This window comes from Conger conger, chromosome 19 (assembly GCF_963514075.1).
Source record: "Conger conger chromosome 19, fConCon1.1, whole genome shotgun sequence".
In the NCBI taxonomy this organism is placed as follows: domain Eukaryota; kingdom Metazoa; phylum Chordata; class Actinopteri; order Anguilliformes; family Congridae; genus Conger; species Conger conger.
In genome coordinates, this window is record NC_083778.1 from 21,453,913 (window position 1) to 21,466,551 (window position 12,639).

General features: G+C 46.6%; 1 protein-coding gene across 1 annotated transcript; it reads left to right on the top strand.

Moving 5' to 3' along the window:
- The first annotated feature begins 2,401 nt into the window (after positions 1-2,401).
- On the top strand, positions 2,402-10,305 carry LOC133119185 (HMG box-containing protein 1-like). Its single transcript, XM_061229648.1, has 11 exons — positions 2,402-2,499; positions 4,157-4,343; positions 4,703-4,904; positions 5,066-5,132; positions 5,168-5,212; positions 5,502-5,723; positions 6,698-6,854; positions 7,142-7,286; positions 7,899-8,177; positions 8,527-8,668; positions 9,337-10,305. The coding sequence occupies exons 1-11, from the start codon at positions 2,485-2,487 to the stop codon at positions 9,355-9,357; spliced, it is 1,482 nt and encodes a 493-aa protein (XP_061085632.1). The 5' UTR covers positions 2,402-2,484; the 3' UTR covers positions 9,358-10,305.
- Positions 10,306-12,639: the final 2,334 nt, after the last annotated feature.

The window sequence follows — 12,639 nt, forward strand, 5'->3', positions numbered from 1 at the left end:
TTTCCGTGCTTTAGGTGAAACTGGATCTATTTGGCAGTGACATGGGAGAGCTATGCTTTGCTGTCGCGGTATAATGTGACAAAATTATTTGTCTTTTAATGCTGACATCAGACTATTGCGTTTAGGAATTCTGTTGAATTTTTCATGATGATTTTCTAATTATTAATCGAATTCCAATTCATTTCCTGAACTGATTTCAACGGAATTTAACTCTGAATTGATTCTCACTTTGTGTGCTTGTATGTTTCAAAAGAGGAGAGGAACAGAAGATGTTGGAATGAATCACCTGCTTCTCCAGCATGCCTGGTGTTCCTGTGTGCCTTGTGATTGAGTATGACCCAAGTCAGGGGCAGACTTGGGTCAAATACGTCATTTCCACGTCTTTTGGATTCAAATACTTTTATTTGCTTTACTGAGCTCGTCTGGTGTATATACTCAAATGGTATATATGCAAACAGCTGGTCTTCTTGGTTGGCTCAGTTGCACCAGGCAAGATTCATTGAGGACAGAAAAGCATTTGAATACAAACCAATTATGTATTTGACCCAGGACTCGCCAGGGAATTACATACCATGGGTCAATTTAACCATAATAAGCATGATAAGCATAATAAGGATTAAACCTCTTGAGTATTATAACTGGCTGGAACAGCAAATCTGCTAAAATAAGGCTTAACTGTTCCAATTGTAATGTAGTTCTGTGATCTTTGGGGTTATAAACATTCCATGACATGGCATTTAGCAGACGCTCTTATCCGGAGCGACGTACAACGAAGTGCATGAGGTATAAAATCCAGTGAAGCACACTACAATTGACTCAGCATGCTTCAATTTGTGTATATTTATGTTCATACTGTTGTTCATCTTGTGTAGCTTGCTGATGCTCGTTGGCATTACAACAACGAACAGGATATTTAACTTTCTGACTTCATGCAGGAACATTTTCACAAAAGAAGGAAACCTGCACAGACGAGCCGTTTTTAGCTATTTTGCGCCCTCTACTGGATAATCACCGTAATTTCGGAGCAAGTAGTCACCACCAGGGCCAGATTTAACGATGTTATTTCCTTACACGTCAAAAGCAGATCCAGAAGCATTTTTGGGAGGGCAATGTATTCAGAGGAGATTCTGCAAAAAGTAACAATTAACCCCTCAGCAAAACGAGGCTGGCTACAGGTGTGGAAAAGTGCATGCACGCTCTTTAATGGCAGCAAATAAAAGCTATTGCTTTAAAATGTGAGCCCACACCACTGTGTGCATTGTATCCTGCCCTGTGGCACGTGTGGCATCCACTGATTTACACTACACTGTTCATTATATTTGGATTTTCACAACAATAAAGTTACATTTTATTACAAATAAAGCTTGTGCACATGACTTACTTGGTTTGATAAATGTTTTAATTTGATAAAGTTGGACTTAGTCGTAACTCAATACATTCAACACATGAATAACCAAATCAATTAAATACATAATATATATGCATATGAATCACTAAGGCCTTGTTTGCTTTATTAGTTTGTTTGATGAGATTAATATTCAGTGTCTTCAGATGACCGTGATTTAATGTTGATGGTTTGGCACAGTGTGTATGCAGTTATGCGTTCGGCTGATTGCGCAATGGCACGTGTGTGTCGTGCGTCATGATATTATTATTGATATTTTTAACAGTAATGCTATTCCCGGGGCAGGGGACATACCTGACATATGCTGGACGTGTGCTTTTTTTTACATTACATTACATTACATTACATTATTGGCATTTGGCAGATGTACTTATCCAGAGCGACAGTCATTTGACCTTAACCACTACGCTACAGGCCGCCCCTTTTTAACAACTTGTTTTAATTGAGGCTTTTTAAAAGCTTGCAGGAAAATGAATGGCCGCATTCACCTGTTTGCTCCTCAAAATAGGTTACGGAATAATGATGGCTTCTTAATTGCTTAATCACTTAATCATCAATTAGTGGAAGGGGTATTATGTTGTCCTGTCCTTTGGTTGCAACCTCATAAACCTTGCCAACACAGGTTAAATTTTGTATCTGGAATGATTTATCTCAATTTATTGGTCTTATTCCCATAATTTGTGTCAGCTTTATTGCATGTACTGTCACCAAAATTCCATTCGTAAATAGAAATGCGTTTCAGAAAATGACAATGGAAAACAAGACTCGGGGCATGTTCATTGTTTACTTCTGGTGCTAGTTACACATGGGATCTGTAGTCAAATACGTATATAGCGCCACAAAACAAATTGAGTTAAAAACTACAGTAATTATGCAGGCGGAGCTACGCTATAAATTTAAATATATGAGAACAGGCGTGCATTCCAGCCAATTAGCGAAAGGATAGGAAAACCGTCATGAGAAATTCCAGCCAATCGAGAGGATGATCGTTTTGATGAACGTTCCCGTTAGCCAATAGATTTGCTTATCTAAAAGTAATCATTCCCACCCATTTCTAAGAATGCCAGAGATATTCGCTAATGGCGACGGTCTGGGTAAGTGAGAAAGTTATACAGAATCAAAATGTAAAAAATTAATCGCGAAATGAGCAGTGAACTTTGCATTTTAAAGCGGAATCCAATGGAAAAAAGTGTCAGGCTGTCAACGATTGCATCGATTCCGAGTGTCATTCTTGCTCGACTATTTTTTCATTGTTACTTTGTTGTTTTGGCAGAGTCCAGCTGGTTAGTTTTGTTTTGTTTGCCTTGTTGTTTGCGAGCTAAGCTTTTCCTTCATTAATTTCATATATTTGAATGACAGGTGTTCAGGATATTTGTGCAACGTGTTGACATTATTTTGTACACTAATACGTTTTAAAGCAGATACCTTACGATCGTTTGTAGGCTATTCTTTTCTTTCTTCATTTCGGTATCCGCTAACAAAAGAGTTCCGCTTTGTCACATAATGACAGCCATTGTCGGCTAACTCACTAGTTAGCCAGGAGTTAACCAACGTGAAAGCTCGACATTTGATCGCTTCTAAAATCGTTTTTTATCCAAAAATAAAGAAAGATTTATCCAGCAGTTGCTATGACAAACTCTTTATATTTGACAGTGAAACAATGTACATTATATTCAAAAGTGTGGTTCACATTTCTTTTGAAACTAGATCATGGTTAATGACTCCCACTTTCATACCAATTCCATTGTTATTGTTCATTTGTTGTTACGCAGTTTCGAATGAATGGGCTATGAAGCGCATGCGCCAAGTCCCTAAAGTTTATCAACAAGTCTCGCATGCAAAAGATCACATGATGGTTATTACGAAACCCATTCTGAGAGTTTGTGGACAAAGGACGTGATTCATGGGAGGTTGTTTTTTGAACGCCACCAAAAAACACATCATTTTAAATTTACATATCGAGTCCATCATTTAACTTCTCAGGCTGGCCAATCAGTGTTGTCGCCAGTTCATACGTAAAATCGAAAATAAAGAGAGAGATCGATGAAATATAAGAACACTTGCCGACAAGCACGTATTTCTTATTTCTAATTCATAATAAAGTCAAATGTAATTGGATTATATGATTATAGAATAGAATTAATAGGCAAATGAATCAGCGCAAGGTAACCGTGTAGCAAACCGAAACAGGAAGTTGCCAGTTCAGCAAAATGCTGTATAAAGTACAGGGGTGTCCGTTATGGGGCAAGCCATTATTGCCTAGCTGGAATATGCGTTGTGCAAGCTTACTGTATTTGCCGACTGTAGAAGACATGCCTGCTGATTGTAACAGTTTTTCCTGTAAGAGGGGTCTATATTAGGCTACAGGGGGAAGTTGTATCCACAGCTAGACATCTTATTGCCTTATTTTTGGTTCTGTTTACGGTCTCCTTATAGTTCTACCTGACAAAGATGTAATGTAAAGATGTAAAGATGTTCAGGTCACAGCTGTGCTGTGCTGGGCAAATTTAAAACAGTGTCTACAGTTGTTTTTATCACATAGTCAATATGTGGAATAAGCTTGATATGCTGCTAGATGCTATTTAGCTGTTAGGCAAACTAAGCTGTAGGCACACTTTTGTGGTGGGGAAGGGTGAGCATCGCTGGGCTGAATGGCCTGTTCTTGTTATTATGTTATGTTGGTGTTGTGTTATTCACATTAACCAGGTATTGTGAAAACAGAGCTGATCCCGCTTATTGTTGTGTGTGTAGTCAGGCGAAGCATCAAGGCGTAACATGGTTTGGAAGGTGAAGACTGCAGGGTCACCGGACAGAGTCGAGGAGCCCCACCAGGGGGCGCTGCAGGGTGCTGTGAGAACGGCCGAGGCCTTCAACATGCTCAAGTGCAATACGCCCTCCTCTCTCACACTCCCGTCCAGTGAGAGTCATGTGGAGTATGGTAATCTCTCTTTCTCTCTCTCTCTCACACACACACACACTCACACACTCTCTCACACCCGTCCAGTGAGAGTCATGTGGAGTATAGTAATCTCTCTCTCTCTCTCTCATACATGCACACGCACGCACGCACGCACACACACACACACACGCGCGCTCTCTCTCTCACACACACACACACACACACACTGTGTCTCTACTTGCCAGGGGAAAGGCCCCTCCTTACTAAGGCATTTCATTTCCATTTCATTTCGACATAACCGACAGAAAGTTGAAGTTGAATTAAACTTGTGGAGAACGAGCAGTGAAGATCCGGCCGTGTTAAAACGTGGCACCTGCCCTCGCTCCCGCTCCCCCCAGATGACCTTCCCGAGCTGCAGGAGGCCCAGGAGGTGGAGGTGTCGTCGGAGGCCTTCCAGGTGCCGGTGGGCGTGTCCCATCAGGAGCGTCCGCGGGACACCTGGAGGCCAGGTGACCTCCCCGACACCAACTGGCTGACTGAGCTGGCCAACATCGCCACAAGCACCCAGAGTCCTCTCCTGCTGAGCCCCGCCCGCAACAGGTGAGCTCCTCCGACACACGTTCAAGCCAAAGCTCCGTCTCTTACAAAACCCATGTTAGTGTGGAGCAGCATTGTAACTGTAAACAGCTCGCATGTTTATCCCATCTCTGTGAACAGCCGAGATCAGGAGTTTGACACCATCCCACTGTCTCCCACTTTAGGTCCTCTCCTGTACACATCTCAGCCAATAGCAGCAGTTTACATTCCTACGCCCGCCCTCCATTGGCCGCCGGCAATGAACCTGGCCCCGCCCCCGCCCGGAGCCCGCCCCCGCCCGGAGTCACTGGAGAGAGCGCAGGCGCCTCAGGGTATGACCTTTGACCTATGACCTACATATTCGGCATAAACCACTCACTTCCTGTTCAGCTGCTCGTAGACCACAACCCCACGATACTGCGTGCCACACACACTGCGCCATACAGTCAGGGGTCAAACTGAGCGTGTTAACCTTACCCAGACAGTCAGGGGTCAAACTGAGCGTGTTAACCTTACCCAGACAGTCAGGGGTCAAACTGAGCGTGTTAACCTTACCCAGACAGTCAGGGGTGTTTTTTAACCTTACCCAGACAGTCACGGGTGTTTTGTAACCTCACCCAGGCCAGGAGCGAGTGGGAGCCGGGAGCGTCCTGCAGGACGTCCCTCTGGGATGAGGAGGACGTGGGCTGGTCTCAGTCCTGGCCCGCCACGGCCTGGCTCTGCTTCCTGAAAGGCACGCGCGTGCGGTTCCACGGCGGGCGGGGGGCGGAGTGGCGGGACGTGGAAGACCTGTCCGACTCGGAGTCTGAGGGCGAGGGAGAGACGCCGGGCCCCGCCCGCCAGGTACGGCCGTCCTCCTGACGAAACGCTTTTATTGACAATCCTTTTGTGCGTTACGACGACGTTTCCTGCTGCTGTAAAGGACAAAGGGCATGGTGTGGACAAGGATTTCAACTCCTAGTGGTGCTTGTCAGTGGTGGGGGGGGGGGGGGGGGGGGAGTGATGGTGTATATCCCTGCTAGACCAGCTTTATGACCAGCTCAATGTTCATGCTGGCCAAGCTGGCATAGCTGGATTATACAGCAGGACGGTTATCAGTCCGGACCGCCTCTGTAATGCTCCTCTCTGTAAATGCTCCTCTCTGTAAATACTCCTCTCTGTAATGCTCCTCTCTCTGTAATGCTCTCTCTGTAAATACTCCTCTCTCTGTAATGCTCCTCTCTGTAATGCTCCTCTCTCTGTAATGCTCCTCTCTGTAAATACTCCTCTCTCTGTAAATACTCCTCTCTCTGTAATGCTCCTCTCTGTAATGCTCCTCTCTGTAAATACTCCTCTCTCTGTAATGCTCCTCTCTGTAATGCTCCTCTCTGTAAATACTCCTCTCTCTGTAATGCTCCTCTCTGTAAATACTCCTCTCTGTAAATGCTCCTCTCTGTAATGCTCCTCTCTGTAATGCTCCTCTCTCTGTAATGCTCCTCTCTGTAAATACTCCTCTCTCTGTAATGCTCCTCTCTGTAATGCTCCTCTCTGTAAATACTCCTCTCTCTGTAAATACTCCTCTCTCTGTAATGCTCCTCTCTGTAAATACTCCTCTCTCTGTAATGCTCCTCTCTGTAATGCTCCTCTCTGTAAATACTCCTCTCTCTGTAATGCTCCTCTCTGTAATACTCCTCTCTGTAAATACTCCTCTCTCTGTAATGCTCCTCTCTGTAATGCTCCTCTCTGTAAATACTCCTCTCTCTGTAATACTCCTCTCTGTAATGCTCCTCTCTCTGTAATGCTCCTCTCTGTAATGCTCCTCTCTGTTGACGTTGCAGGGCTACGGCTCTGAGGGCCTGACGTTAGTGGCACACGAAGAGGTCGTGTCTTTTGGCCAGTCGGTTTTGAAGCTGACCTTTGACCCCGGCTCTGCGGGCCATGACTTACTGACCGCAGAGTGCAGCCTGGGCCATCCTTTTTATGTGAAAAACAAAGGTAGGGAAGCTTTAAAATAATATATAACTAAAAATAAATAAAAATGATTACTGTGAGAATGGCTGCCCTGCGATGGACTGGCGACCTGTCCAGGGTGTATTCCTGCCTTTTGCCCAATGTATGCTGGGATAGGCTCCAGCCCCCCTGCGACCCTGTTCAGGATAAGCCGGTTAGGATAATGGATGGATGGATGGATGGACTGTGAGAATGGCGCCCGCGTTGTGAGCGAGAGAACACGGAACACATTCAGGAAGTGATGTCAGCGCTGTCCTCTCCGGCCCCCTCAGGATGGTCCTCCTTCCACCCGAGCCTGACGGTGGTGCAGCACGGGATCCCCTGCTACGAGGCCCAGCCGGGCGACGTGTGTCTGCCCCCGGGCCACCGCGACGCCGTCGGCTCTGCCCACTCCCTGGTCTTCCACACCTTCAGGAGGTGAAGGGCCCGGCGGCTCACTGTCGTCTGCACAGAGAAACTGCAGATAACGATTCCAAAAACCCACATTTTTACAAGATGTCAAGCTGCATGAATTTCAGTGGCCTTTTTCCCTCTTGTTTAAATTCGACAAGTTTAAAAAGTAGTCGTTTAACTTCTAAATAGGTCAGACCTTTTCTGCATCTTAGATTAGTGGCTATGTCGAGCAGTATGATGTTCTTTGTCATAAATTATAGTCCACGTTTTCTTGTCCATCCAAATTATGACTTGTTTTTTCTGTCCAAGTTTCCTGACTGAAGTAGTGCAATAATGTGCTCCATGTGTGTATAGTAATGCACCAGTGTGTGTGACTGAAACCCTGTCTGTTCCTCTGTGTCTGTGTGTGTGTGTGAGACTGTAACCCTGTCTGTTCCTGTGTGTGTGTGACTAACCCTGTCCCTGTGTGTGACTGTGTGTATGTGTTTGTGTGTGTATGTGTGTGTGTCTGTGAGTGTGTATATGTGTGTGTGTGTGTGTGTGTGTGTGCAGGTTTGACTTCAGTCCTCTGGACTGTGTGTGTGTGTGTGTGTGTGTGTGTGAGACTGTAACCCTGTAGTGTGTGTGTTTCTGCAGGTTTGACTTCACGCCTCTGGACTCCTCAGCTGTGTACGTCCTGAGCAGCATGGCTCGCCAGCGCAGGACCTCCCAGTCCAGCGGGGGCGCTGTCAGCCCCGGGCCTGACCCCCCCAGCCCCGCCCAGCCCCCCCACAGCAAGGCCAGGAGGAGACCCTCCCCGGGGGCAGCCAGCCCGGCCACGCCCACAAAGTGCAAGCGGCCAATGAATGCCTTCATGCTCTTCGCCAAGAAGTACAGGGTGGAGTACACACAGATGTACCCTGGCCGGGACAACAGGTGTGTGTGTCTGTCTGTCTGTCTGTGAGTGTGTGTGTGTGTGTGTGTGTGTGTGTGTGTGTGTGTGTGTGTGTGTGTGTGTGTGTGTGGGTGTGTGTGAGTGTGTATGTGTGTGTGTGTGTGTGTGTATGTGTGGGTGTGTGTGAGTGTGTATGTGTGTGTGTGTGCATGTGTATGTGTGTGCATGTGTATGTGTGTGTGTGTGTGTGTGTGTGTATGTGTATGAGTGTGTGTGTGTGTGGGTGTGTTGAGCACGTGGGGTATGTGGTATAGTGCCAAATATCTAGACAGCACGCGAGTACTGCATCATATCACATGACGTGACCTCTCACCCCGGACCTGTGTGCAGGGCGATCAGTGTGATCCTGGGGGATAAGTGGAAGAAGATGAAGCAGGAGGAGAGGAGGATGTTTGCCACAGAGGCCAAGGCCCTCGCTGAGGAGCAGAAACGCCTCAATCCAGACTGCTGGAAGCGCAGGAGAACCAGCTCAGTGAGCACCGCTAACGCTAACACCGCAAGTGCAACACCCACACAACCCAGGCTCTAACGCTAATGCTAACACAGCAAGCACAACACCCACACAACCCAGGCAATACCGCTAATGCTAACACAGCAAGCACAACAACCACACAACCCAGGCAATACCGCTAATGCTAACACAGCAAGCACAACAACCACACAACCCAGGCAATACCGCTAATGCTAACACAGCAAGCACAACAACCACACAACCCAGGCAATACCGCTAATGCTAACACAGCAAGCACAGCACCCACATGACCTGAGCGTGACTCAACCAGGGTCACATGGCAGGGATGGGCCAATGAGGTCAGCCCACTACAGATCTCTGAAAAGGGACACACCTGTGAGAGAATGTGTTGATACAACATTCAGTTATTTTAAAGGTAAACAGGGTTGCTTGTTTGCACCACATTCGCGTCTTGTGAACTGAACTGCACTACGTGCTGATGAACGCAACCACATGCGCACGCTGGCCAATCAGCATGTTACTGTGTGACCTCGGTGGCCAATCAGGGATGCTCACCTGTCGGCTCCCGCTTGATGACGTTTTTTAAGTTTAAAGTGCTGATCTGGGATCAGGTAACGCCTCTCTCCCTCTCTCTCTCTCTCTCTCTCTCTCTCTCTCCTGTACTCCAGCAGGGACCACAGCCGAACTGAACAGACAGACCCAACGCAGACGGCCTGTGTGGAACTGCACCAGATGCCACGCCTCAGACACTTTAAAGTCGCCATCTTCCACTTCAAACACAACACCACGAAACAAGCAACTATAAACCACACACCGGTGTGCCGAATCACTTTCTCCTGTTTTTTTCACCACAAAAATGCCTTATTCTTCCAAAGTAAGATGCTACGCAGTTCTACTTCAGGTAAAATTTTTTCAGGTATCTATTCTATGCTTGAAACGGAGACCTTGTGGTGCTGATTGTAAGTAGTGGGAGGTGGAGATGTATTTTGTTTTTCAGTGTTTTTAGTGTAAAAAGGGGAAACAGAGATGCTTTATTTTTTCGCTGTACGTGTGATGATATTTGTGCGTGTCAGTATGTATTGCACAGACATGGTGAGTGTGTTTGCTATGCGTCTGCTGGAGGACTGGGGGATTGCGTAAGAAGACCGGCTTCACATACACTATGGCTGTGAAATCAGAGTAACACAGAGTAACATATAATGACACATGGGGTGGAACTTCTCTCTCTCTCTCTCTCTCACACACACACACACACACCTGTGCACAAATGCAAACACACACGCAAATGCACACACTGACATGCATGAACTTACACATGTTCCTTTGGACTCTCTCACTCACACACATACACACACACACACAGACACACACACACACAGGTACACACAGGCACACACAGGCACACACCACTTAGGGGCTATGACCTGCCCCCAAGTCTCTTTGCACTTTAATATACAAACATAAAAATATAAATATAAAAAATATATTTTATATTGTGTATAATTTCTGAGCTTCCGTTGTATTGCATTTTTAAATCTTTAAATCTTTTGCCAAGAATATATGGTCTCCGGCAAACTCTTGCACAACATTTACTGTATTGTATAATGACTATACATTTAAATATTGTCTATTTGGTCTCCTGAGGTCATTGTGTACTTCTTTATTTGTGTTGTGGCTGTTGTTTTGTGAGCGCAGATGTACAATTTGGAGGCAGAAACTCCACTCAGCGTGAGATAGTGACTGTATTGTCCTCATTAGCACAGTACCTTAAATAATGGGGGATTGTCACTTGGGGAGACATCGGATGAAGAAGACGGACAGAATGTACCGGAACAGTGACACTGCAGTAGCTTCCTCACTGCAAGGCCTCCCACAGCAACATGAGGCCCCAGACTTTACCTGGGCAGGAAATGACATCAGACTTCACAACAGGAAATGATGCGTACGCTCTAGAGCCGTCTGGGAGATGTAGGAGAGAGAGTCGAGAGGCAACAGGGCATGCTGGGAGTCTGAGTCTTCCCGGTGTGTGAGTGTCTGATCACTGGGGTGTCGGGACAAGGCTGAGAGGCTGGGGAGAGGGCTTGTGTGCTTCTCTAAATTACGCAGACTGAGGTTCACCGTGCGAAAACAACAGCACCCGTACTTCCAGGACCTTCTGACAAACAGTGCTTTGTGTCGTCTGATATCGTGACGTACACAGCCTCCGCGCTCTGTAACCTACATGTGCTGCTGCTGCTGCTGCTGCTGCCGTGTAAACCGACTCCACATCCGCCGGCTTCATCAGAGCACGGTCCCTGCAGCTGCACGTGTGACAGAGAGGGGGCGCTGGAGTCAGCAGAACGGAGAGGAGAGGAGCGGAGAGGAGAGAGAGAGAGAGGGAGGGAACCATGGGAGCCAGACGGACCTCCACACATAAAGATATCCTTCAGCCTTTAATACAGTACCACAGCTCACACTGCACACAGCTCTGATGCACACACACACACAAACGCAAACGTACACACACACACACACAGCTCACACTGCACACAGCTCTGATGCACACACATACAAACGCAAACATACACACACACACACAGCTCACACTGCACACAGCTCTGATGCACACAAACATACACACACACAGCTCACACTGCACACAGCTCTGATACACACACACACACACACACACACACACACACACACTCCTAAAACTGGGGGGGGGGGGGGGGGGTCAGACACACTGAGGGTAGGGGGGTGGAGGGTTGGGGGAGTCTCTTAGCTAAAGAACAGATAAACACTGGAATGTATGTGTACTATGCACATACAGTACTGTGCGAAAGCTTTAGTCACAAGTAAAAAAAAAAAAACATTCGTAAGGCAAAGATGCTTTCAAGAATAATACAATACAATAATACAATACAATAAAAGTAATTATATGAAGAGCTGTGAACAGTTAAAACTGTCCTGCAGTTTTATAGGAAAATCAGCTGGTAGATTGCACCAAACATGTTGGAGAATTTGCCACAGTTATTCTTCTCTGACAGACTTTGGCTGTCCTGCTTGCTCCTGGCTCTCCAGGTAATCCTAGACAGCATCGATCAAGTCTGTATCTGAAAAGTGGCTTATTACTTAATATCTTACTTTTTTTGACAAAATGACATTTCACTGCAAATTATATTTTTTGGAAAATGAATGCCTGGAAGTCTCAAAATTTGCTCTATTGCACTGACACACAAAAATAAGTACCAAAGACCAAATTTACAGTAACTGCACAGTGCTGTTCAGGAGATAAAGAGTGAGACAATGCACAGACACAAGTAACCTGTTGTTTGAAATATTTTTGCAGTCCTTTAATTTGCGCTTGTTATCCAGAGCTTATCATTACACACGAGAGATGTGATGTAATCAGCGTATTGAACTGGAGCTCCCAGCGTGTAAACACGCCGACCGCTGCACAGGCTGAGTCAGGTTGTGTGTTTGTGGAAATGCATCACGGTCAGCTGATCTGGCTCCGTCGTCTGGTCACGTGACCCGCTGCAAGTGAAGGGGTCACCGTGCAAGAGGCACGCGGCCAGCGGAGATGCTGGTGTGCAAGTTACAGTCGCCGTGACAACACTGCTTACATCAGCGCGCCTCGCTCCAGGTCCTGGAGAGCAGCAGGGTGTGCCGGTTATTGTTCTGGTGTTAATACCCAGCAGCCGATTCAGACCCAAGAAGCCAGGTGAGGTGAGGTAACTGTGAAATTAACCGCTTTAATCGATCAATCGCTGTTAGCGCCGAGTATCAACGAAAGCCAGGGCACCCTGCGGCTCTCTGGGACCAGGAGCGAGGACCAAGGAACCTGGAGTTAAGTACGGACCTTTCCGTGTCCGTCCCCTGACGGGACAAACGGACGCGGTGGGTTTATGAAGCGTTTCCAGACGGCGTCGTGTCAGAGTCTAGACACGCTGGCCTCCAAGGGTACATTGCCACACAGCCCAGTGGAAAAT

Coding starts and splice junctions, on each gene's coding strand:
- LOC133119185 (XM_061229648.1), top strand. Junction 5,213..5,501: donor GAGAGCGCAGGCGCCTCAGG/GTATGACCTTTG, acceptor AACCTCACCCAG/GCCAGGAGCGAGTGGGAGCC. Junction 6,855..7,141: donor TTTTTATGTGAAAAACAAAG/GTAGGGAAGCTT, acceptor CGGCCCCCTCAG/GATGGTCCTCCTTCCACCCG.